Raw genomic sequence first — 24,229 nt, 5'->3', positions numbered from 1 at the left:
GGCCGTACGTCAGGGCCAAATCTGTGGCAGGGATGAAGGTCTGTTTTTGGGTCAAATGAGTTCTCTTAGCAAACCCGCAAGTCCACTGTATTATTAATGTGGTTCCCACTGTACCCCAATGTCTCCCTAAGGAGGAGTTATATGGGCTTGGTAATGTGGTTCCCACTGTACCCCAATGTCTCCCTAAGGAGGAGTTATATGGGCTTGGTAATGTGGTTCCCACTCTACTCCAATGTCTCCCTAAGGAGGAGTTATTTGGGCTTGGTAATGTGGTTCCCACTGTACCCCAATGTCTCCCTAAGGAGGAGTTATATGGGCTTGGTAATGTGGTTCCCACTCTACTCCAATGTCTCCCTAAGGAGGAGTTATTTGGGCTTGGTAATGTGGTTCCCACTGTACCCCAATGTTTCCCTAAGGAGGAGTTATATGGGCTTGGTAATGTGGTTCCCACTGTACCCCAATGTCTCCCTAAGGAGGAGTTATTTGGGCTTGGTAATGTGGACGCGAGCAGGAAAATGTCAGGTTTATTCCGTTCTCCCGCTACCCCACATTGTACGGTGTAAGTCAGCAGAATTATTTGTACACAGACTACTACTCGAAATATGCGCAAACTACAGCTTCTCCTCTTCAGCCACATTTAAGCCCCAAGCGTGCAGGAAAGAGCTCTGAGGTCACTCATCATGCAGGCTCTCACCTTCTCAGCGGTGTCCTGGGCAGCCAGCTGGTACTTGCACCTCAGGGCAGCGCTCTCCTCTCTCCCGTGCAATACTTCTTCTGAGAGCTTATCGCACTCTATCTTCATCTTCTCCACCCGCTGACGTTCAGACTTCACAAGGGATTTGTTGTCAATCAACTCCGCCTGGAACATACAATATTTATTCAAAGACTGTTCATCAGGTCTGAAGACCAACAGATATACACGTTGCATGTATCAGTACACAGGGCAAATCTAGGCATCACTCGGGGTCACCTTCAGGGTACGGATGTAGCCCTCCAGCTCCTCTCTCTCCTGCCTAAAGTGCGTCAGCATCTCCTGGATGTTCCGCTCATGTTTGCTTTTCGCCGTCTGTGCAGCGGAGCGCAGGTCTGTCAGCTCCCGCTGGTGGACCTCTCTCTCCATCTTCAGCTGCCTCCCAGCCGAATTCAGCTCTTCCCGGGCGAACTCGGCCTGTTTCTGGGCCTCGCAGAGGTTCTTGCGCAGCTCTTTGCCACTCTTCTCCTCCTGCGCCAACTTGCTGCTCAGCTCGGCCCTCTCTGCGCTCAGATCCCTGACCGATTCCTGCACTTCCAGAACTCTCTCATTGCTCTTCTCCTGAGCCCGGCCAGCGGACTGAAGTTCTTCCTGTAGCCTCTCCCGATCCTCCTGCAGCTGCTGCTGGAGCCCGACCTGTCTCTGCAGCTCCCCTACAATTCAGCCGTAACATAGAGGAAGCCATCAACAGAACCATCAGCCACCAGCATTCATTTGCCAACTATGAATATCTCCGCGTGGATCCAGAATATTATATATACGGATGTAGAGTAGAGAAAACGTAATAAACACACTGCAGTGTGGGGCCTGTATGTGGTGTTAGTAACGGAGGTTATAACTTATGAGGTGTTTGTCTGTCTATAACATACAGAACACGGTTAGAACAAATGTTTTATTTATCTACATTGGAGCACATGGCCACTCCCGGCTAAGGATAATCTGCACTCTAACATTACAGATTGTCACAAATTCCGGGCTGTATTTACCAATATGGCCCTGTAACCCCACTAGTTTGTATAGCTGTACAGCCATACACTGACAAATATCACATCCAGCTGTACCTCCCTGCTTGGCTGTGTCCTACTCTTGGCAGGTTACCATGAACTGCACATGCGCATAGCTAATTTGGGATCCAGCAAAGCCTCTGCTTGATACTCTTGATGTCACCAACTAATCTGCCAATCTAGAGAAACTGATGACTGCAAACAAACGTAATTAATTAAAAGGGGCAGCTGAATCTTGTTGGTACTCAGAAACCCACCCCCCACCCTGGGTGCGTCACTGCTTTGGCTTTCCTCTTGCCCCACTGAAGAATCCTGTGCACCTGCTGCAGAAAACTACCACACGAGATGCAGTCATTATCCCAGCACATGGGATGCCGGCGTTGGAATTCCAACAAATGTCAGAATCTCCGCGCCAATATCCTGACAAGGTAAGTAGCAGGGTTAGGGGGAGGGTTATGTTTAGGCACTACTTGGTGAGGGTTAGGTTACCTATCGACAGTTGTCGGTATCCTAACCCTGCCGGGGTGCCGGCGTTAGGATTTTAACCCCCGGGATCCCATACCCATCCCCTACCGCACATTTCATACAGTGCGAGAGCGAACATACCCTGCAGCCGCCCGACCAATTCCTGTGACTCGCGCAGATCTCTCTCCAGTTCCAGCTGCTGGTCCTGGGCCTCAGACAGTCGCACTTGTCTCAGATGTAGCTCTTCCTCTTGCTGCGCCCGTCTGCCCAGCACCTCCGCCAGCTCCTTGCGCAGACTTTCCGCTTGCTGTGCTGTGGTCTGGAGCTGACACTTCATTTCCTCCTTCTCTTTCATCGCCTGCGAGGACACAGCATGCATTAGTTATTGCTGTACTTGTGACCACAGAATGTTACAACTCTCATCCGGCGACTGTACTGTAACTGTGCGCACTGTACTGTCACTGTGCATACTGTACTGTCACTGTGCGTACGGTGGTCCGCAGCACATCCCATGTCTCTGGGGTATAATCTATACAAGAGGAGGAATAGGGGTAAGTTGCCTCATTGTACTTTTCTGCCCTCAACCCTCTCTAATGTTATAGACGCGTAATTAAATATTTTTAATTACTGAAACTACCCCATTTCATCATATAAAAAAAGGTTTTTTCCTTAGCAAGAGGAAAGAAAATCTGCTTAAAAGGATTTCTTATATTCTTTATAAAAAAAACTAAAAAGAAATGATAAAAACAAAAACGATCTGTTTACATTGAGCCCGATTCAGACCTGGACACGATAGGGATTACGCATGCAGATCTAGCGACTGTTTGCCATCGCGCAAGCTGTCAGCGTTTGGGGGGTGGGGAGCACAGGTGTGTCTGTCCGTTTGAACGCAGTTGGCTGGGGGTGCATGAATCAGCCCTTGCGATCTCCTACGCAGCTCTGCGTTCCAGGAGAGCTCCCTAGGCAAGATGGCTGCTCGACGTGTGTAGATGTTAGATTTTTTTCCAGACGTAAGCGACGTCGTACGCATATGAGAAGGCAACGTTGGGCGCCCTTGGGCTCGGGAGCTTTGCAACCATTAGCATATTTTCGCAGCTGCGATGTGTACGAAATTGCATCTGCGAAGGCATTAATGTCCGTCTCTGAATCAGGCGCGTTGTCAGTAGTCGGTGTAGTAGATTATAGTGTAATATAGCACTATTCATTCTTACACTGTTTATAAACATCTTCCTTTTTATAGAATGACCCAGCAGGATAGAAAATTTTACATTTAGACTTAAAGAAGTTTTGAGAATTTCTGTTACTGTTGTGTCAAGTTTTTATCTTATATGATGTGACACTATCCAGGCACCAATATCTCCTGGTACACACAAGGGGAGAATAATAAAAGATTGGACCCATAAAGACAAACGCACACGATGACCTAGGACTAATCTGTATGGACCACACAATGACCACCGACCTGTGTGCAGCGCTCGCTGGTCAGACCCATGGCCTCAGCTTTCTTCTCCAGTTCCTGCTCCAGCTTTTTACATTTCAGCCTCCAGTGTTTGACGGTCTCCTGAGCTTTGGATTTCAGATCTTCTCTCTTCTTCTCAGCCTCCAGACGCAGGGCCTCCGCTTGCCGGAGCTCTCCGAGGCATCGCTCAGCCTCCTGCGTCACGTCCTCCAGTTGCTGCACGATCTCAGAGTTATGACTTTCTAGCTGTCTCCTCTCCCTGTCACAGGTCTCGTAACGGCTCTGGATGTCCTTCAGTTGCCCCAGCATCCTCAGCTGCTGTTGCTCTCTCTTTTCCATGTCTCCAGTCAAAATCTACAAAAAAGGTACCAAACAGGACAGCTTCAAATTCAACTCCTATCTTCCATCTCTGCGGTAATATGAGCAACTTGGGGAAAAGGAGACCTATTACTGTACCTACTGGGCTCATAGCAGTGGAAAATGCAGGATTTCTAGAGGGGGGGTTCCAAATACTTGATTTTAGAGTGTGTGGCCAGTCCATGAAGAGGGTAGATTTAGCACTTAAACAGCTTTAATATGCGTCATACATAGTGTATTGTGTGTAATAATTCCAGCATATACAGGACCAGTGATCACAGTAACCCATTATATGTGTCATACATAGTGTATTGTGTGTAATAATTCCAGCATATACAGGACCAGTGATCACAGTAACCCATTATATGTGTCATACATAGTGTATTGTGTGTCATAATTCCAGCATATACAGGACCAGTGATCACAGTAACCCATTAGATGTGTCATACATAGTGTATTGTGTGTCATACATAGTGTATTGTGTGTCATAATCCCAGCATATACAGGACCAGTGATCTCAGTAACCCATTATATGTGTCATACAAAGTGTATTGTGTGTCATAATTCCAGCATATACAGGACCAGTGATCACAGTAACCCATTATATATGTCATACATAGTGTATTGTGTGTCATAATCCCAGCATATACAGGACCATCGATCACAGTAACCCATTATATGTGTCATACATAGTGTATTGTGTGTCATAATTCCAACATATACAGGACCAGCGATCACAGTAAACCATTATATGTGTCATACATAGTGTATTGTGTGTCATAATTCCAGCATATACAGGACCAGTGATCACAGTAACCCATTATATGTGTCATACATAGTGTATTGTGTGTCATAATTCCAGCATATACAGGACCAGTGATCACAGTAACCCATTAGATGTGTCATACATAGTGTATTGTGTGTCATACATAGTGTATTGTGTGTCATAATCCCAGCATATACAGGACCAGTGATCTCAGTAACCCATTATATGTGTCATACAAAGTGTATTGTGTGTCATAATTCCAGCATATACAGGACCAGTGATCACAGTAACCCATTATATGTGTCATACATAGTGTATTGTGTGTCATAATCCCAGCATATACAGGACCAGTGATCACAGTAACCCATTATATGTGTCATACATAGTGTATTGTGTGTCATAATTCCAGCATATACAGGACCAGCGATCACAGTAAACCATTAGATGTGTCATACATAGTGTATTGTGTGTCATAATTCCAGCATATACAGGACCAGTGATCACAGTAACCCATTATATGTCATACATAGTGTATTGTGTGTCATAATCCCAGCATATACAGGACCAGTGATCACAGTAACCCATTATATGTGTCATACATAGTGTATTGTGTGTCATAATTCCAGCATATACAGGACCAGCGATCACAGTAAACCATTATATGTGTCATACATAGTGTATTGTGTGTCATAATTCCAGCATACACAGGACCAGTGATCACAGTAAGCCATTAGATGTGGCAGTAGGCCATCCTGCCTGAGCTGAATGTATTTATGTTAGATGTGGTCACCATTCCAGAGTATTAGAGCAAGTCCGGGAATCTGGGGAGCAGTAGAAGAACCTATCACTGCCCTGGACATTTATGTACATATTGGGCGCTATAGCATTACATCTCTAACAGTGCATGTTTTCCAGATCTCCTAGTTGGTGCACAGGTTATTTATTACTGGCTTATACATGTTAGAAGATCCATAGTTGGTGCGAATTATTTCATTTGTGATACTGAGAAGAACATGCAGCGCTAGTAAAATTCTATTATATTACTATTTTTACTGTGGTCATGGTATGTGCTGGGGAGGGGGGTTTCCAGGCAGACAGAAACCCCCCCCTGCGTTTGCCTATGCATAGGTAGTTCTGTGCCTACCATTAGAGGGATGGGTCATTCGCCTTGTGCCCGATACCACCAAAGGGGACATTTCAGCAGTATAGGGAGCAGGAACAGCAGCCATGGGCAAATGCAAAATCTCTCCCGCCCGATGGAGTTCATATGTTCCGCGGCTGGTTAACGCGCTATTAAAATAGCTAAATGCGTGCAAACAAACCTCTATCATCAAACAACAATAAATAAAGGAGAACAAAAAGAGGGGGACACTGGGTGCCCACCCCTTTACAATGACCTCAGAGAAAAGGATTTTACATAAAACATGATGCAATAGGCGGACACATGAGGGGCCGCTCCAACACTGCTTCTATGGGTGGGTAGGTTTAGCTGAAGCAGTAAGAACATAAGAAACCTGTAGTATGAACAGGTTACCAAGGTGGTGGCGCTATAATACTGCTTAACCAGGGTTCCGTGTCGCTCCACCCAGGAGGCAAACAGCAGGTTCTAAGGGAAAGGTTGTCCAGCCACACTGTAATCCTGAATGGTTGCTGACTGCTTTGAGCCCAGCCATTTCTGACCGTCATAGAGAACCAAGAGATCCTCCTTCTTGAGTACCTCAAAAAAAAAGATCTTTAGTGAAATCTGGGGCAATAGTTCAAAATGTAGTTGTTTATTTTATATCCTGCAAAGGAGCTCAACAAGGAGACCATTTGGTAAATAGCAGGAATTAAATTCACAAGATCAGAGACCAGGAGCAGCTTATCAGCAGCAAATAGGGCTAGCTTGTATCCATGCTACTAATACGTATACCAGAGTAGGATGTACAGGATCTTGGCGTAAGGCTATCGCCAGTGGCTCCAGAGCTACTGCATAGTAGGGAGCTGCCCCCTCGGCGACCTCAGTTCCCAGGGGATCCTTTCTGACTACAGTAACCCCAATCTGGCCCTGCCCTGTCCTTACCACCAGCCCACACACTGCAGTTTGTAAAGAAGTCCGGTTGCAACTAAGACGCCTTTTCAGGTGGAAAAGGGGACCTGGCACTCGCTTGCACAGGCAAGCCGCGCGCATGGCGTATTGAGGCTAGGTGTAGGAGGACACATCTGTATGAGCTCTTTTGTGACTACTTTAACAATTTGCTTCATGTTAGTCTTTCCCTACAGCACCTGCAGTTTCCCCCAAATGTATCTTATTTTGCCCACGGTATCCCCATGAAATACGCACTTCCAGGTGTTCAGCCAGCTGAACCTTCTCTCGGTCCTTGTGGTCAAGGCTGCGTTTCAGTTCCTCCATCTCAGACATGACGGCGTTTCTGTCCATCTGAGAGCGCAGTTCGGAGATTTGGCGTTCCAGCTCCAGCTTCCCCTGTTCAGAACGTTCCACAGCTAAGAGGCAGAAACAGCACAGTCAGCAGGATCCCATCATCACCAGGGAGGTGGTCACCTGCTCAGTGTATGGATTCTGCTCTCCCGTTCTCAGATGGCCACTGCGTTACCTGCCCGGATTCTCCGCTCCTCCTCGCGGCCCTCATGCTGACTCTGCAGAGAGATTTGGGAGACCTGGTGCTGCAAATGCCCTCGATCCTCCTCCATCTTCAGGAGCTGACTGCGCAAATCCTCCACCTATGTTACAGTGAACAAATGTCATATGTCCAAGTAATGACTGGAGATTTTTATTTTTTTCCTTTAATTCAACTTGGTCATTAAATAAATCAACACACACACACACACACACACACACACACTTTCTCTTTTCTAAATGACCATCTTAAAATAAAATAAACCGGGATCCGGTTAAAATACCGACGTGTGGGATGCCAGCGCCGGAATCCCAACACCTGTCAGATTCCCAGTGCAGAGATACCGACTGCCAGCATGCCAACGGCAAATAGTGGGGTTAGGTTTAGGCACTAGAGGAAGGGTTAGGTTTAGGCACTAGGGAGGGAGGGTTCGGATACTGACTGACAAGTGTCGGTATCCTAACGCTGTCGGGATGCCCAGTGCCGACATCTCATTCCCAACCCCTTGAAAGGCCACTGAACCTACACTGCATTATATGTCAGAGCATCCAGCATTCACTACAGTGCGCAGCATTTCCGGAACTAGAAAGTGGTGATTGCGGGGGAAGTTTTTATATCTATGCACGGCGCTGATTTTATTGTCAGTCTACTGAAGGATGGCACATACTGCAAAACCCACACCAATGACGGGCAAAAGGCCTGGTAACGCCAGAAGTGTGGCCCTAAAGACTAACCCATAACACTCTTATCAGAAAAGATGGAAATATAAATCGGAAGATGTCGCTACAGGTTGAGTCTCCCAGATCCAAATATTCAGAAATACGGAATCATTTTAGCATGACTGAGATAGTGACACCTTTGCTTTTTGATGGCTCAATGTACACAAACTTTGTTTAAGGCACAAAATTATTAAAAACATAGTATAAAATTACCTTCAGGCTGTGTGTATAAGGTGTATATAACACATAAATGTATTCTGTGTTTAGATTTGGGTCCTATTCCCAAAATATGTCATTATGGTATACAAATATTCCAAACTACGGAATATTCCGATATCCAAAATGCCCCTGGTCCCAAGCATTTTGGATATGGGAGACTCAACCTGTATTGATCTATGTATGCAGCCATATTCTGACCTCAACAACAGTCCCTCCTCCCTAATCCTAAAAGGCAGGCAGGGAGATCTGATCTAATTCAGCAAATACACTGCATAGAACCACACACTCCATTACACATAAAATATAAATAAGAGTCTAAAAGATGTCCAAATAGTAACGTAAAGCAGGTGTGTGCAGTATGCCGCGTACAGCGTGTCCCTGTATCCTGTACCTGGCACAGCAGCGTGTCCCGGCTCCCCTCAGTCTGATCCAGCCGCCTCCGATATCGCTCCAGCTCCTCCCGCAGCTACAAACAAAAGAGGAAGGCTCAGGCATTAATGAGTGGGAGCCTGAGACATGAGGTCGCTCTCAGTATAAGGGGTAAATTAACCAAGATGGGAGTTCTATTAAGAAGTGATGTTGCCCATAGCAACCAGATTCCAGGTATTATCTTCTAGAAGGTGCTAGATAAATGAGAAGTCGAATCTTATTGGTTGCTATGGGCAACATCACTTCTTACGTAGAACTCCCATCTTAGTAAATTTACCCCTTAGGCTTCATATACATCCAATATAGTTATACCCATCCCAAGAAGCTTCTGAAAGAATAACAGTAAAAGATCTCTATTCTCTGTTCCACCCTGACACCTACATGCACTGAGCTGGCCAGGAACAGACCGGGGTTTCCCTGACCTGCACATCCTGCGGCCTTAAAGGGAGTCAGAGTGTTACTATAGTCACTGCTATTGCACCCGGCCTGAGACCGAGAACATTGCGGTGATGATCTGGGTGCAACTGTGACTCTTGCCCAAAATAATATACTATATCAGCAACACTGATGGTGAAGGAGTTGGCACAGCCCAAATGGTCATCAGATACATTAATGTTCCTGTGTCCCTCTCCTCCATGTCGTGCATTGTAGGAGATGCCGTCCCCAAATCAAAGGGGGATTGCACCTGTAATAACAATGTAATAAACTCCAAACCTGGGTCTTCTCGTTCTCCAGCCTCTGGGTCTTCTCGTTCTCCAGCCTCTGGGTCTTCTCGTCCTCCAGCCTCCCCAGCTTGCCTTTCAGCGATGCCTCCACTTCATCGGACTTAGTATCCCGTTTTTTCAATGCCTGTGTTAGCATTGGAGAAATTAGGGATAACTATGAGCAGTGACAGATCCCAGCCAGCAGGGTTCAGTCATCCGGATACGGGAGGCTGCAGTAGACTCCGTAGCATAGTATACAGGAGACCTAGATAACGTAGCACGGTTTCGTCTTTAGGCTGCAAATTAGAGCGGTGCTAGAACGTCCCCTCCTCCCACTTCTAAATTTGGCAGCACATTTTATACATTATTTCCACCCCCCCCCCTCTCCTCCTCCACCTGGCAGTGGTTTGGCCAAGTAGTAACATTGCACATTACTCCTACTGGTACATGGGCTCCCGCGTGTGAGATCTGATCCATCACCGTGGACGTAGCAACCAAATACAGGAACCACATAAATATTTAGCCGCTTCAACTACTAAATGACATTGTATAGTTTATTTACCCCCCAGGGCACAATGGGGTAAAATCTGGTGTACACAGCATAGACAATTCCCCTAATTAGGCAGATAATGGACGTGCAGAACATACTCCGATTCTAAGTGACAGGAAAGGACAAACCTTCTCCTAATCTCAGAGAACAGATAGTGCCAATGTTGGGGCATTAGAGGCAGAATGTAACACCCAATACGTACATCCCTCAATATAACACTAGGTCACTTTCGGGTGCTGTTATTACCGTGTTATGGCCATCTGCTGTAGTCACAAACTTACCAGTGACTAAAATCACCCCCAGCCCCCACGCTAGCAGGAGCACAGTGATGGGATACTGGGCAGGGGTCTCAGAGACAGAAGAGGCAGTGACCCCTGGTTCTCAGGAACAAGGGACGTGTTGTGTGATTGGATCCTCAGATACTGAGCAGTCCAGGAAAGGAACCGTCCAGGAAGAGTTACATGGAGGATAAAACCTTCATAGACACTGTAGTCCAGGCCTCTCACATCTCTTACAGCCCAGGAAATGCACTGTCTCCACTCTACCTCAATGTCCGTGGCACACACACACCACGCTCCTACCACAAGCCCACACCAAGCAGTTTGTAAAGTTGTATGAAATGTGCCCCAGAATCCAATGAACCTGGCGCTAAATTACAGCGTAAGTGGTTCTACAGCTATAACATGTGACACCATAGGGTCAGATAGCACCGTTCCCTCCCTGGCCTCGGACCAAGTGGAAATGTATTGTGGCAATTCCCCTATCTCAGACCAAGTGCTCAGTCATTTACAATCCTGTCTCCTGGCATGAGAGCATCACATGGTCCACATACTTATGGGGAAGGGTGGTGGATTAGCTTTTACGCCGGACCACAGTGTACATTATTATTTCAGTGGAAGACGAGTCCTAGCAGGCGAGTCACAAAGTGATTGATCTCTGAGTATAAATAGGAACATACAGTGACACCATGAATGGTGAATACCCCCCACAGCGACACAGTGCGAGGGCACCGAAACACGCTCTCCCACAGTTCCCCATCCACTCCCATGTGAGACTGAACTTGCTCTTTTCTGCAAACCCCTCCCAGGCTGCTGGGCTCCCCTCACGCCGACTCTGGGATCCTGATTGCCCAAAACAGGGAGGAACAGCCTGAACGGTAATGGAGTGTCCCCGGGGCATCTTTAAACCTTTAATAACAACAATCTCTTTCTTTTCTCTGTAAAGTGTGCATATCTCCATTAGAAGAGCCTGGACGTGGGTCTGAATATTAATATGCTCGGGCTGAGAGAGCGAGCGGAGCGTGAGAGATTTTGACAAATGAAAGAAGATTTGATAGAAGGAAAAAAAAAAAATTGCAAGATGAAAGTGTGGCCCGTACGGTCAGGGCTTTGTACTGGGGCCATCCTTTCTCCCCAGTCTGTGCTGAGTGACCAAAACAAAAGCAGGATCCTGGTGATTGTCGCTGTATAACATGGGACTTTTTTTTTTTATTGGATGAAAAAAGTCCAACAAAAAGTAGAGGCAACAACTTCCTAATGTATAGTAAGCTATTCCCATACTACCCTCCCAATCATCACCAGGAGCCTCTTTTCTACCAAACATCCACCAAAAAAAAAAAAAAGACCTCAAAAACATCTTTAAAAAGGATTGCAACCCCGTAACGTTGTCACTCTCTAAACGTGGCCCCAAACCATTGTCACTGACAGGAAGGGTTCATCTGCCAGGCCAAGCTTCATCTGCCAGGCCAAGCTTCTTAGTGCTCCTCTAATAAGGACAACTAAACAGCGGGAGACCCCTCTGGGCTTTACATTCAGTACCCAGATCTGAGAACGTGTGCGATAAACAAGTTTCATTGTACTTTTATTATAATCAATTATTTCTTTATTCATAAACACAGAAAGGAGATTGTGTCTCCACGCATTACCCATCTTCCTCTTACCTATTTTCCCTTCATGGTCTATTGTGCCCCTCTCGATGTAACCCCCTGATTTTTGGGAATCCTCAGCACTAAGACTATCCGGTAGCTCCTCAATCAGTCCCCGATTCCTTCTCCTAATCTCCGGCCCATGTTCACACCTTCAATCTAGCGAGATATTTCTTCCCAATACGTCACCTATTAACCAGTCTGGTGCCGCAATCACTACGCCTATGCATTGGTATTGTTGTGCCCACTTTTTGTTATCCTGACCCTCTCCCTCCCAAGCTCCATCCGACATTTTGTTACCCCCTGTGTTTGCTGATAATTCACACCCCAAGTCCTTTCCTCCCGAATGCACTGGTTCCGTATAGGTATTGGGATTTCTCTCCTTATGGTATTTCCGCCTCTGAACCATTACTGTGTGTGTGATACTATGTACCTCATATTTTATACACCTTACACGCTACCAGGTAATGTGTGCATGTCCTAAACCTCCACATATACAGCACTTGCCTATCCTAGTTCCGTTATTGCTATGTTATATCCCACACCTCTCTATGTCACACAGGAATTGTTCAGAGACAAATGGCGGGATTGATAAGAGGTCGCACACAAGGGCTACAGCGCAAAACGGATTCTACACACTAGCGGTCAGCTCTGGGGAAATCCCAGCCTCCACCGCAGCTAGAGAGGCCTGCGCCGTGCCATACACCGAAACGGCCAAGACAAACATACGGAAATGGAGAAGCCAACATCTATTTCCTATTCACATCATAGGCTGGCATGGTCTCAGCTCTATCTGTAGGGATTCTAAGGTCTAATGTCGCGTATCCACTAAACGATTCGCTCCATGAGCGTTATCGTTTAGTGTGTACCCGTCAGTGGTGTGCTCAATGTCCTTAACGACATTGAGCACACACCCTGAACGATATCATTAATGATATCGTTCAGTGCAGGCACCCTCCCTCAACCCCGATATAGTCAGGTTGGACAGCAGGTTCGGTCAAGGAGCGCCGTCAACGACCAGCGGGAGCGCACATCGCTGGTTGATGACGGCATATCCGTTGGACAATAGAATGAACGATTCAACGATATCGTTATAGTTCATTATATAGTCTAGTGGATATGTGGCTGTGTGTATTTGGTGTCCAACATCACTTCTCATCTCCTGATACTCATAGTGAGCAGTGCTTCCTGTATCTGCACTTCATGAACAGTTCCCTCCTGGGGTATGCTAAACAGTACTGAGAAATAGGACACGTGTGGGCGTTGGAGGGTTATTAATGAACAGACAACCGACTGCGTATGGGACGTTCTGCAACAATTACAGGAAATGATATCACTGACACAAAGCGTCACTCACACATTTATGAGATGCTGTATTACTGACTGCGTCAGTCCTGGACCCACCCTTACCCGGCTTACCAGGCAAGACATGGACTCACCTCCTGCAGCTGTGTGGACACCTGACCCACGTGCTCCTGCCGCCTCTCCACTTGCTGCCTCTCCGTCCTCATCTCCCGCTCTAGCTGCTGCAGCCGCCGTTCCACCCGCTCCGAAACCTTCAAACCAGTCCAAGAAAATAAAGGGGTTCAGCGAGTTGAACAGGCATCAGCGGTAAGAATGGAGTCGGGATGGAAGGTTAATAATGTCTTACAATGGGCACAGTGGTAGCAAGAAGAAATTGCAAGGAAATGAGGAGGAGCATCTGATCAGCCACTGTACCCCACATATATAACTAATGTAACACAAGGAGCATCTGATCAGCCGCTGTACCCCACATAAATTACTAATGTAACACAAGGAGCATCTGATCACCCACTGTACCCCACATAACTAAGGTAACACAAGGAGCATCTGATCACCTGCTGTACCCCACATATATAACTAATGTAACACAAGGAGCATCTGATCAGCCGCTGTACCCCACATATATAACTAATGTAACACAAGGAGCATCTGATCAGCCGCTGTACCCCACATAAATTACTAATGTAACACAAGGAGCATCTGATCAGCCGCTGTACCCCACATAAATTACTAATGTAACACAAGGAGCATCTGATCAGCCGCTGTACCCCACATATATAACTAATGTAACACAAGGAGCATCTGATCAGCCGCTGTACCCCACATAAATAACTAATGTAACACAAGGAGCATCTGATCAGCCGCTGTACCCCACATAGATAACTAATGTAACACAAGGAGCATCTGATCAGCCACTGTACCCCACATAGAAAACTAATGATCACCCACTGTACCCCACATAGATAACTAATGTAAGGTAACACAAGGAGCATCTGATCAGCCGCTGTACCCCACATGTATAACTAATGTAACACAAGGAACATCTGATCACCCACTGTACCCCACATATATAACTAATGTAACACAAGGAGCATCTGATCAGCCGCTGTACCCCACATATATAACTAATGTAACACAAGGAGCATCTGATCAGCCGCTGTACCCCACATAAATAACTAATGTAACACAAGGAGCATCTGATCAGCCGCTGTACCCCACATAAATAACTAATGTAACACAAGGAGCATCTGATCACCCACTGTACCCCACATAGATAACTAATGATCACCCACTGTACCCCACATAGATAACTAATGTAACACAAGGAGCATCTGATCGGCCGCTGTACCCCACATATATAACTAATGTAACACAAGGAGCATCTGATCGGCCCCTGTACCCCACATAGATAACTAATGTAACACAAGAACATCTGATCACTCGTCTGTAAATCACATTTAAAGAAAAAAGCCAATTAATATTATTTTTGTGATAAACAGGAAGGAACCTTACAATTCAGTGCTGGAATTCCATTCTTATAAACCAGGAATCTCTCACTGTAGTATACGGAGTGGACACACCGGCCCTTGATGAGGCAATTTGTGAAGTGTGAGGATAGATTGTCAGCCACCTTTCTGGGGTGGTTGTTCGGTCTTTCTCTGGATGACTTAGTGGAAGGTTGCATGCAATGAACCAGTCTGTTCTGTCTCATACCCATGAGCCAGAACAGAGGCCACCTCACATCATTGTTTTCCTTTATTTATATACAACCCGTCAGTATCTGCACTTATTCATAGAATATCTGTTCCCTTTCTCTAATGGTGTAATTACAATAGAGCCGCTGCAGTGCAAATATGTCCCAAACGTCCTCATCACATATAAAGAGAGCAGGGAGCATGCAAGAATCTGTACATACGGGACCACAATCCAGAGCCATACATGACTGTACAATTTGCCAGATACCGGATCCCCAGCACAACACACGGCATAGCGCACTAACCGCGTACCTCACGTAGGTCTGTATCTCGTCAGGGAGATGCGATCACAGACTATTGCAGAGAGTTTGTGGGTAATGGTCTGCCTCTGCCGCAATATACAGTATAGACGGAGTTCTGGGGAGAGAGGAGGCCTCCGGGGCTGTGACACTCACCGTTTCCTGGCGCTGGGTCTCATCGTAACGGACCGTTAGTTCCTGCAGAGCTTGCTTGGTCTCCACATCAGTTCTGTGAGGTGAAGCAGAACATTCAGTCCTAAGTCACACATTAAAGCAGACATACACATCCCTGGCCCCGATATAAACCCTCTGACCAATCTGTAGATGACTCTGGCAGAGCTAAACCCATTTCCAAAACAAAACTTTGAACAATCGGTATTATCGCTATTCCATCTCTGCTTTTCTCCACAATAATACAACCATCCTATTACGACACTGGTTGGCTGCGTGTAGTTATCCGTCCACTTAATCTTTTTGCTGCTTTCGATGGCCAATTACCGAATAACGTCAGTATACTTTATCCAAAGGCGGGAATAGAAACTACGCCCAGACTAACACCCAAAGAAGCCAAGTGGGCAAATTTACTGTGCAACGCTATTATATGCCTCAGCGTCTTTAGATGCTGGATTTTAAAGGGGCAATAATACTAATTGGAAACATGCTTGGTCTTGTATTAATATCGCCCCTTTAACGCTAGCTCAAAAACCACCAAAATGCTGCATATTTCAAAAGCGCTGTATGGGACTATCCAACCCTTGTGGAGCCTAAGAAAAAAAAATGGTAATAAATGTACACCTGACCCACTGGTCTTGCCCCCTATGCTAAACATGGATATACAGGATTAACCACAAATTACCCATAGTGTTGAGGAGCTAACCTGCACATTCTAACAAATGAAACCAGTGCCCAGGAAGAGCTCAGAGAACCAGTAACAGGGTGCAGGGAGCATACATTGTTCTGGACTAGAGATAGCCTATCCACTGCTTAGACTTGTACAGTGCTATATGTGCAGGGCCATACTGTATGTAAAGAACCTATGAGAGCCTCCGGTACCTGCGTTGACTGGACAGTAATTATGCTCTACACGAGTCTACAGACGAGTACCTGTTCCTCCGGGCGAGTTCCCTGCTCAGCTCATCATTCAGGCGCAGCTGGTCTGAGCTCAGGTCTCTCAGCGACTGATGCAGCGAATGGAGCTGGAGAACAGAAGCAGAACCCTCTGAGCACCTTACCTGGCCCAAGCAGCATTTATGTCACTCCCTAACACACAGAGAACCCGGCTGCCCTACCTGATCAGGACTGGCCGCCTCATCCACGAATCGCACGCTGGCTGAGCGAGACCGGCGCCGTCTCTGGATCCCGATATCGGTGTAGTCCTTAAGAGGGGAGGTTGGCTGCCGTCGTCTGGTTCCGGTGGCTGAGATAAAAGAAGAGTTTAATGAGTAACAAACGCTGCCCAGGGTTCACAAATTAGGGACGTTCCCCTGCTGCCTGTACACATGGGGTAAACAGCTGACAGGCCGACGGCTTATTTTCCGAGACTGACCTGCTGTGGTATCCAGGTCGCCGGTGCATAAGCTGGACAGAGAGGCACTCCTGCCCCCGGATAGGCGGGACAGCCGCTGGCTCCTCAGCTGGCCGATAGACTGCTCCAGGGAATCTTTCAGCTGTACGGGGTAAATGCTCAGTTTAGTAGTAGTAGTAGGATTTGGTACCGGAGAAGTGGACCACGCTACAGAACGAAGGGTCTTTTTCAGCAAGGAACGCAGCTGCTAATACGCACGCAATCGGCCGATTGTTGCGTACTGCGCATGCATGGCAGTGTGCGAACTAGCCATTGCGATCATGTGACTACGCAGACCCATCGCAGAGTGATTGAGAGGAAGTGCAGTTTGTGGGTGGTGACGGGGAGGTGGTCTGTTGTACGCAGGTGTGCCAGTGCGTTTGAACGCCGTTGCAGGTACGTGCATAAATTAGCCATTGTGATGCCATACGCAGCCTGAGGTCTATTAGCGTGCGCTGAAGTTAGCAATTCCTGAGTAAGGTCAGAGCCTGTGTAAGAGACTGTGATGGTACTCCATGTTACTGATGTTATCTCAGTCTTGTGTAGTCACTGTGTGTGATGAGGTTAGTAATTCCTGAGTAAGGTCAGAGCCTGTGTAAGTGTGTGTGAGGATGCGATGGTACTCCACGTTACTGATGGTTTCTCAGTCTTGTGTAGTCACTGCGTGTGATGAGGTTAGTAATTCCTGAGTAAGGTCAGAGCCTGTGTAAGTGTGTGTGTGAGGCTGTGATGGTACTCCATGTTACTGATGTTATCTCAGTCTTGTGTAATCACTGTGTGTGATGAGGTTAGTAATTCCTGAGTAAGGTCAGAGCCTGTGTAAGTGTGTGTGAGGATGTGATGGTACTCCATGTTACTGATGGTATCTCAGTCTTGTGTAGTCACTGCGTGTGATGAGGTTGGTAATTCCTGAGTAAGGTCAGAGCCTGTGTAAGTGTGTGTGAGGCTGTGATGGTACTCCATGTTACTGATGGTTTCTCAGTCTTGCTAAGGATCACGTATGTGTGTAAGGTAAGGTGGGCTTCCTTATGTTGTGCTGCGAGGGCATAGCGATCACAATGGATAAGCATACTATCGCAGTGAGACTGCGCGCGTAATCGCTATTGCATTTGCGGTCCTTGCTGAATCAGGCCCTAAATGCGGATACTCGCGGGTAATCAGATGCATGTATCTATGTGGCTAGCTCATATAGCCAGCATCATTATTAGTATGCACTTACACCAGCCCCATACCGGAGGTCAAGCAGACCTCTACCCAGGCTGCCCCCTCTGCCCAGACAGCAATTCCGCCTGCACGCCCTCACTTAGCTGAGCCTAGACAGGGAAGCCCCATTACCACCCGTTACGCCCGTTCATCTGTAACACAGAGTCAGTGCTTATAATTACAAGCTCCATCCACAAGGTAACTCTGGGTCAGCCTCAGGGACTGCATGCAACGGAGCAGGCGGGTGATGAAGAGGGTAGGTGGGGAGTAAAGGTCCTATAATCATTTGTGTAGTACTGATGAGACCGCTCTAGAGCTAAGAGGTGGGGGGCACATATTAGTGATGGAGCAGGGACATGGAGATGTGATAGCAAAACCAACGGCAATTACTGTACTATCATAAGTACAAATCATTACACCGATGACCGCAGTGACGGGCCAGTGCCAGAATTAAGGAAAGACAGCACCAGTCACATAACACTCTGGGGGAACGCAGTGCCACATTCTCTACCTTACAGAGAAATATATTAATAAGCACTCACACCCTAATGCAGGGGTCTTCAAATTTGGCCCTCCAGCTGCTGTGAAACTACACATCCCAGCATGCACTGCCACCTTTTTGATATAACAGCATGCTAAAACTATGTGCAGTGCATGCTGTGATGTGTAGTTCCACAGCATCTGGAGGGCCAAGTTTGAAGACCCCTGCCCTAATGTAACATGAATAAAACAGATACATTCCCCTTTAAGTAAAACACAGCCAACTTCAGGCATTAATTATGGGAGATAAACAAATAAAAGGTCACAGCCATTATTTATTCCCCCAAACAAGCTGCAAGGTAACAAAGTGTAAGGAGAGCCGCGGCTCCGTTCCCATCACCGTGTTACTGCCGCTTCTGACAACGAGATGACTTCCTACGCAGCTAATTACCGCAGCTAATTACACTGTGCGCTCAGATTGGAAGCTTATTTTCCACCACTTATATGGTCCCTTTAATTACTCTGGGGAGGTCAGGCCTGTGAAAGCCATCCAAGCGCTGACAAGATGGGGTCCCGGAGCGCAAGGGCGAATATACAGGGGAGCGGGGGAAACTTCACTATCAAAGTGCTGGCCTGAAACTCATTGGAGGTGACACAAGCTCATTGCACCAGACTCTAAGCCTTGTAAGGCTGAACTGCGTTACTAAATCCGAGGGCTGGCTTCCCCGTTCACTTACAGTAGGGATGTATCACTCCTTATACCATAGAAGATGTCTGATAGCGATGAACGCCTGCAAACTGTAACAAAAGACGCTGACGGGAATGTAAGCCTTGCGGTTTGCCTTCACGTTTACAGTGTGTTCGATGTAGGTTTATTAACACGGCTCCTGTTAATAGCGCCGGCAAGGAGTTCCCGGAGCTATTCAATTCAGCCCGCTGTTAAGTCAGACTAACGCCACTTAAGTCGGAGAATGCCGGTTAGCGCGACAAAAGCTGGGTGTTTAGTCGCGTAACCGGCATTCTCTGACTAAAGTGCTGGCAACGAGGCTGGCATTTTAGTCGGATTTCTGCTCGCACCCTCAGGGGGGCGCAAGAATAAATCTTTTAGTCAGCCTTAAGGGGCCTATCCATTAGCAGATAAATTTGAACGATGAACGATTTATCGTTCAGTCGTTCAATTTATTTGCTAATGGATAGGCTCTGAACGATAAAAATGCGCACTCCCACGGCCGACAAATTAGGTCTTTTGTCTTTCTAACATGTTGGTCAATTATCGTTCATCGCTGACAGATATTAGAAATATCTGTCGCAGGAAACGACGGACAACGAACTATTTTTTTAATGAAAATGAATAGAAACATTAAAAAAAAAAATCCACTCTCAGAATGATGTCATCCAGTATCGTTCGTCGTTCGCAAAAATCTGTCATGTACATAACCGATATCGGTCACCACAGCCCCAGGAGTTTTCAAAAGCTAAATCTTTTGTCTTTCAGAAAGATCTGCTAATGGATAGGCCCCTTAACAGCGCGTTGATTTGAAAAGCTGCAGAAACTCCTTCCCGGCGCTGTTAACAGCGCGCTGAATTGAATCGTCCCTTATGTGAGACATGTTAATGTAACGCTGCTCACTTATTCTCAGGAGCGCAGTGTGTTCTGGATTATCATACCTATGCACAAAGAAGTCCCAACGATGCACAAAGAAAGAGAGAGGGTACATTTCCTGTTCGAAAGACAGGATCACTTTTTACTAACTTCTAATCCATGTGATGCTTTAATATTCACAGTATGTAGCCAACAGCACAATAGAACGCAGACAGGACACCCGATAACTTACTGTAGCAATGGCTTCTGTCTGATCCGAGTTATACTCCCTGTACTGGCCGAGCATCTCATCCACTTGCTTCAGGTTGTGACTGGTGTCCTTAAGAGAAGAATAATACAGTGTTAGAATCGCTCAGCAGATTAAAGGATTTTACTGCGCTACCTTTCTCCTTTCAGATGCAAATGAGGCCATAAAATCCGCAGCTCAGGTGAGTAATATGCGGCAATTTGGCCACTGAGTGTGTTCTCCGACTAAAATGCAGCAACTGTATTTTATCGGCCGTCTATTAAAGTAAATGTCATTTTAGTATCTCAGCTCATTTAGTGGCATTTCATGATCTTACTGGGGTCATTCAATCTGTGACTGCAGAGCACTGTGACAGAGGCGTCCTGCCAAGATACATTAGGAGCGGTCACAGGCTGGGGGAGGGGAATGAGGAGCACCTGCAGTGTATTCGCCAATTTATGAATCTTTTCAGACACTTCCCCGGCTCCGCGTGAACGGTCATGTGTGTGCGTAGCCCGGAGGGGACCTCTTCTGCGCGCTCTGGTCCGCAGGTAGTCGGAATCGCTGGAGGAGTCTTCCATGGGAAAATACGATTACTGCAAGGAGCACACAAGGAAAAACTTATTACCTGCCATGGGCAAAAAAAGTCATGGGAAAAAAACAACAGCACAAATATTTAAATGTTCCATTGTCCATGATGCTACAAATAACACAGAAAGTGGGACATGGTTATCAATGGGGTTAGGCCGGGTACACATTAGGACGACCGGCAATTGTGCAGATGGCCAGGGCGATTTCCCTTCGCCCGGGCCACCACGGATCGCCGGTACACACTAGACGATTTAATGAACGACAAATGGACACCTCGTTCCGTCCTTCACTAAAAAGCACTGCCGCACATCACGATATTGTTTCATTGACGGTGCGGCATGGTCAAGCAAACGCTCTCGTATGTCGTCTGCGGGAGCGCGCAAATGAGGGTACACACTAGACGATTTGAGGTTCCAATATGACAAATCATCCCTATATCGTCCTAGTGTGTACCCAGTCTTACTGCACGGTTATTATCCTTTATTTAAAAACCGCCAACATATTATATAAACGCAGTGCTGTAAATATAGGGGAACATTGTACATATAAATTACAAGCCAAGAGATTGCATCTTGAATAAACCCGAACCCGCAAACTGCGTCCGTTATCGGAAATGCCTAGGAGTCATAAGTGACAAATAAGACCAAGTTTGTGACACCAGTTTAAAGGTTAAAATGACAACTTTCTACCATTACAATGATAAATGTCCCTCACTGCTATCTGCATGTACAATACACATACGTAGCTCTAGTCGCGCATATCACGGGGCAGGGCGCACCAGTGATTACATATATGTGCCATCCCTGGCGAGACGGGAGGCGCTCAGACAGTGTAAAGGGAGTCGCTTAGAGCAGAACAGACGTGTGTGACCGCTCCTGCCTTTGGACGCAGATAAGAAAAGGACAATTCCCAGCTGTAGAACGCAGACAGTTTCCTGGTCAATTAAGAAACATTTCAGGTCTGTTCCCTGATTTGATAGCACAGTCCTTATCCAGGACGGCCGAGGTGGAGAACATTTAACGAGGGATCGTTTGGAATGGAATAACCATTACGTGGACATTCTCACCGGTTCTTCTACTGTTCTGGGCATCCACCGTGCAGTAAAATTTCCGTCTGATTGGATTTAGATTGAGAGCTTGCGGCTGGCAGCACGGAGAGCGGCCCCATGCTCTGACTGCAGTGCGGCGGCCCACGTGAAGGCTCTAATTGAGGGACTAATTGCAGCCGTGTCAGTGTAAAGCTTCCAAGTGTCAGATAATTACTGTTTAGCAGAAACCGCAATAAAATGACCGCCTGAGTGCTTCCCCCCCTCCTCCCAAATACACCCCACTTAGCCCTTACTTTTACAGCACACATTCATATCACCAGCATTTGGTCTGATACCGGATTTAGCAACTTGTCTCCAAGAGCAGCCTTTCTATCCAGCAGGCCTGGTCCTCAGGATAACCTCGCTTTTTAGTCCAATGAACAGTTTAACAATTAAACCCATTATGCTCAAACAAGGAATTTCCAGAAAACCTGGGTTGTCAGTAGTTAACTCAGGGCTAATCATGCTATAGAGCAGAAGTTCTCAAACTCAGTCATCAGGGCACCCTAACAGTCCAGGTTTTAAGGATATCCACTGACCACAGGTGATTTAATTAGTACTTCAGTCAAATTTGATTTAAATCACCTGTGCTCAACCATGGATATCTATAAAAGCTGGGCTGTTGGGGTGGCTCGAGGGCCACGTTTGGGAACCTCTGCTAAAGAGCATTGGTTTCCAGAACTCATTCCTCAGGGAGCACTAACAGTGCATGTTTTCCAGGTCTCCTCTCAGAATCACAAGTGAAATAATTAGCTCCACCTATGGATCTTTTAAAATGTGTCAGCCAGTAATAAATACACCTGTGCACTAGCTAGGAAAAATGGAAACCACCACTGTTAAGGAGCGTATCCACTTCCCGACTGTTAAACGAAAGCACGAGAACGACATTGTAATCGTGCTGTCGTTTCACAGTATGTCATGTGCCTACACTGAACGTTCAGTGTAGGCACATCCATCATCCCAGTACATGCTGAACCTGACATGATCGTCAGGTTGACCAGCATGTACGGGCGATGATAGATGTCAAAAACGACCAGCGGGCACGCGCATCGCTGGTTGTTTTTGACATTTACATGGCCGATTTGTGGATGCTTAGCAAGAGATTGAAGGATAACATTATCGCTCAATCGGCCTGTTTAATCGCCTAGTGGATACGCACCTTAAGTGCTCCCTGAGGGATGAGTTTGGGAAACACTGCTTTAGAGACGTGAATAATAAAGAACCTTATTCTGAAAAATGAGCGATTTCTCAATGCTACAATTAGCAGACTCCTCGTGTTGAGTGCGCTCCTATCTATTCTAGATTTCATATTCACATCTAGCTCTGTAATGCGAAACATCTGCATGTGGGCAAATGTTAGAGCCTCAGAGGCAAAGGCTGCCAGTAACCAGCATGGCCATTAGGGGGCACTGCTCCATTATAATTAGGCCATAATTTCCCTTTAATCCGGGACACCTATGAGTTAAGGTCCCCATACATCAGCAATCGATTGTGGTAATTCTGCAATTTGCAATCGATTGTGAATAAAAATCTGCAATGTATGGGCTTCACAGATCTCAGATTGCAACCAAAAAGTCATTGTAATTGTTAAATAAAGGCCCCCATACATCAGCAATCTGAAAACCACAATTGAACAATATGAAGAAGATTTATTGCCCAATTTTAGGATTTCCCAATCTAGCAATCTGCGCCCATACATTACAAATCTGTTTCAGTGATTTGCAGATCGATTGCAGCAAACACAGATCTGACAATCTTGAAAGGTTCCATCATGTTACTAGTAACAGTCTGCACATCTGCTGATCATCTCCATACACTAGCAATCTACAGCTCCAATCCATCTGTGAAATCCAACATCTTGGACAATCTGATTTACCAATTCCAATCACTTTTTGGTTGCATTCTGCGATCTGTGAAGCCCATACATTGCAGATTTTTATACACAATCATGTGCAAATTGCAGAATTGCCACAAACGATTGCTGACGTATGGGGGCTTTCAGATTCTCCAACATGTTGGATGTCACAGATGGATTGGGGCTGTAGATTGCTAGTGTATGGAGATGATCAGCAGATTTGCAGACCGTTACTAGTAAAAGGGTAGAGGATTTCAAGATTGTCAGATCTGTGTTTGCTGAAAATTATGTGCAAATCACTGAAAAAGATCTGTAGTGTAATGTATGGGCGCAGACTGCTGGATTGGGAAATCCTAA

The 24,229-nt window shown here is 46.3% G+C and overlaps 1 protein-coding gene across 5 annotated transcripts in view; it reads right to left on the bottom strand.

Annotated features, from left to right (window-relative positions):
• The window catches only part of CEP128 (centrosomal protein 128), a 158,600-nt gene that overhangs the window by 114,373 nt on the left and 19,998 nt on the right, over positions 1-24,229 (bottom strand). For 4 of the 5 annotated variants that reach the window (XM_088460891.1, XM_088460890.1, XM_088460889.1 and 1 more), the window contains 15 exons: positions 20,777-20,935; positions 20,346-20,432; positions 16,810-16,930; positions 16,553-16,680; positions 16,368-16,459; positions 15,420-15,492; positions 13,405-13,521; positions 9,502-9,636; positions 8,750-8,824; positions 7,397-7,523; positions 7,126-7,286; positions 3,683-4,033; positions 2,362-2,578; positions 971-1,404; positions 695-859 (listed from right to left, as the gene is read on the bottom strand). In XM_088460891.1, the coding sequence (XP_088317017.1) occupies positions 695-859; positions 971-1,404; positions 2,362-2,578; positions 3,683-4,033; positions 7,126-7,286; positions 7,397-7,523; positions 8,750-8,824; positions 9,502-9,636; positions 13,405-13,521; positions 15,420-15,492; positions 16,368-16,459; positions 16,553-16,680; positions 16,810-16,930; positions 20,346-20,432; positions 20,777-20,920 (2,427 nt within the window). In that variant the 5' untranslated portion in view covers positions 20,921-20,935. Of the gene's footprint in view, positions 1-694; positions 860-970; positions 1,405-2,361; positions 2,579-3,682; positions 4,034-7,125; positions 7,287-7,396; positions 7,524-8,749; positions 8,825-9,501; positions 9,637-13,404; positions 13,522-15,419; positions 15,493-16,367; positions 16,460-16,552; positions 16,681-16,809; positions 16,931-20,345; positions 20,433-20,776; positions 20,936-21,996; positions 22,055-24,229 lie in introns of those variants that run through there. The other variant, XM_088460894.1, reaches the window with a different exon arrangement.

The sequence above is a fragment of the Taudactylus pleione genome, unplaced genomic scaffold (genome assembly GCF_031769625.1).
Source record: "Taudactylus pleione unplaced genomic scaffold, aTauple2 ptg000987l, whole genome shotgun sequence".
NCBI classification, from domain to species: Eukaryota; Metazoa; Chordata; class Amphibia; order Anura; family Myobatrachidae; genus Taudactylus; species Taudactylus pleione.
The sequence above is the reverse complement of the archived record's forward strand: the minus strand, read 5'-3'. Positions and strand labels throughout refer to the sequence as shown.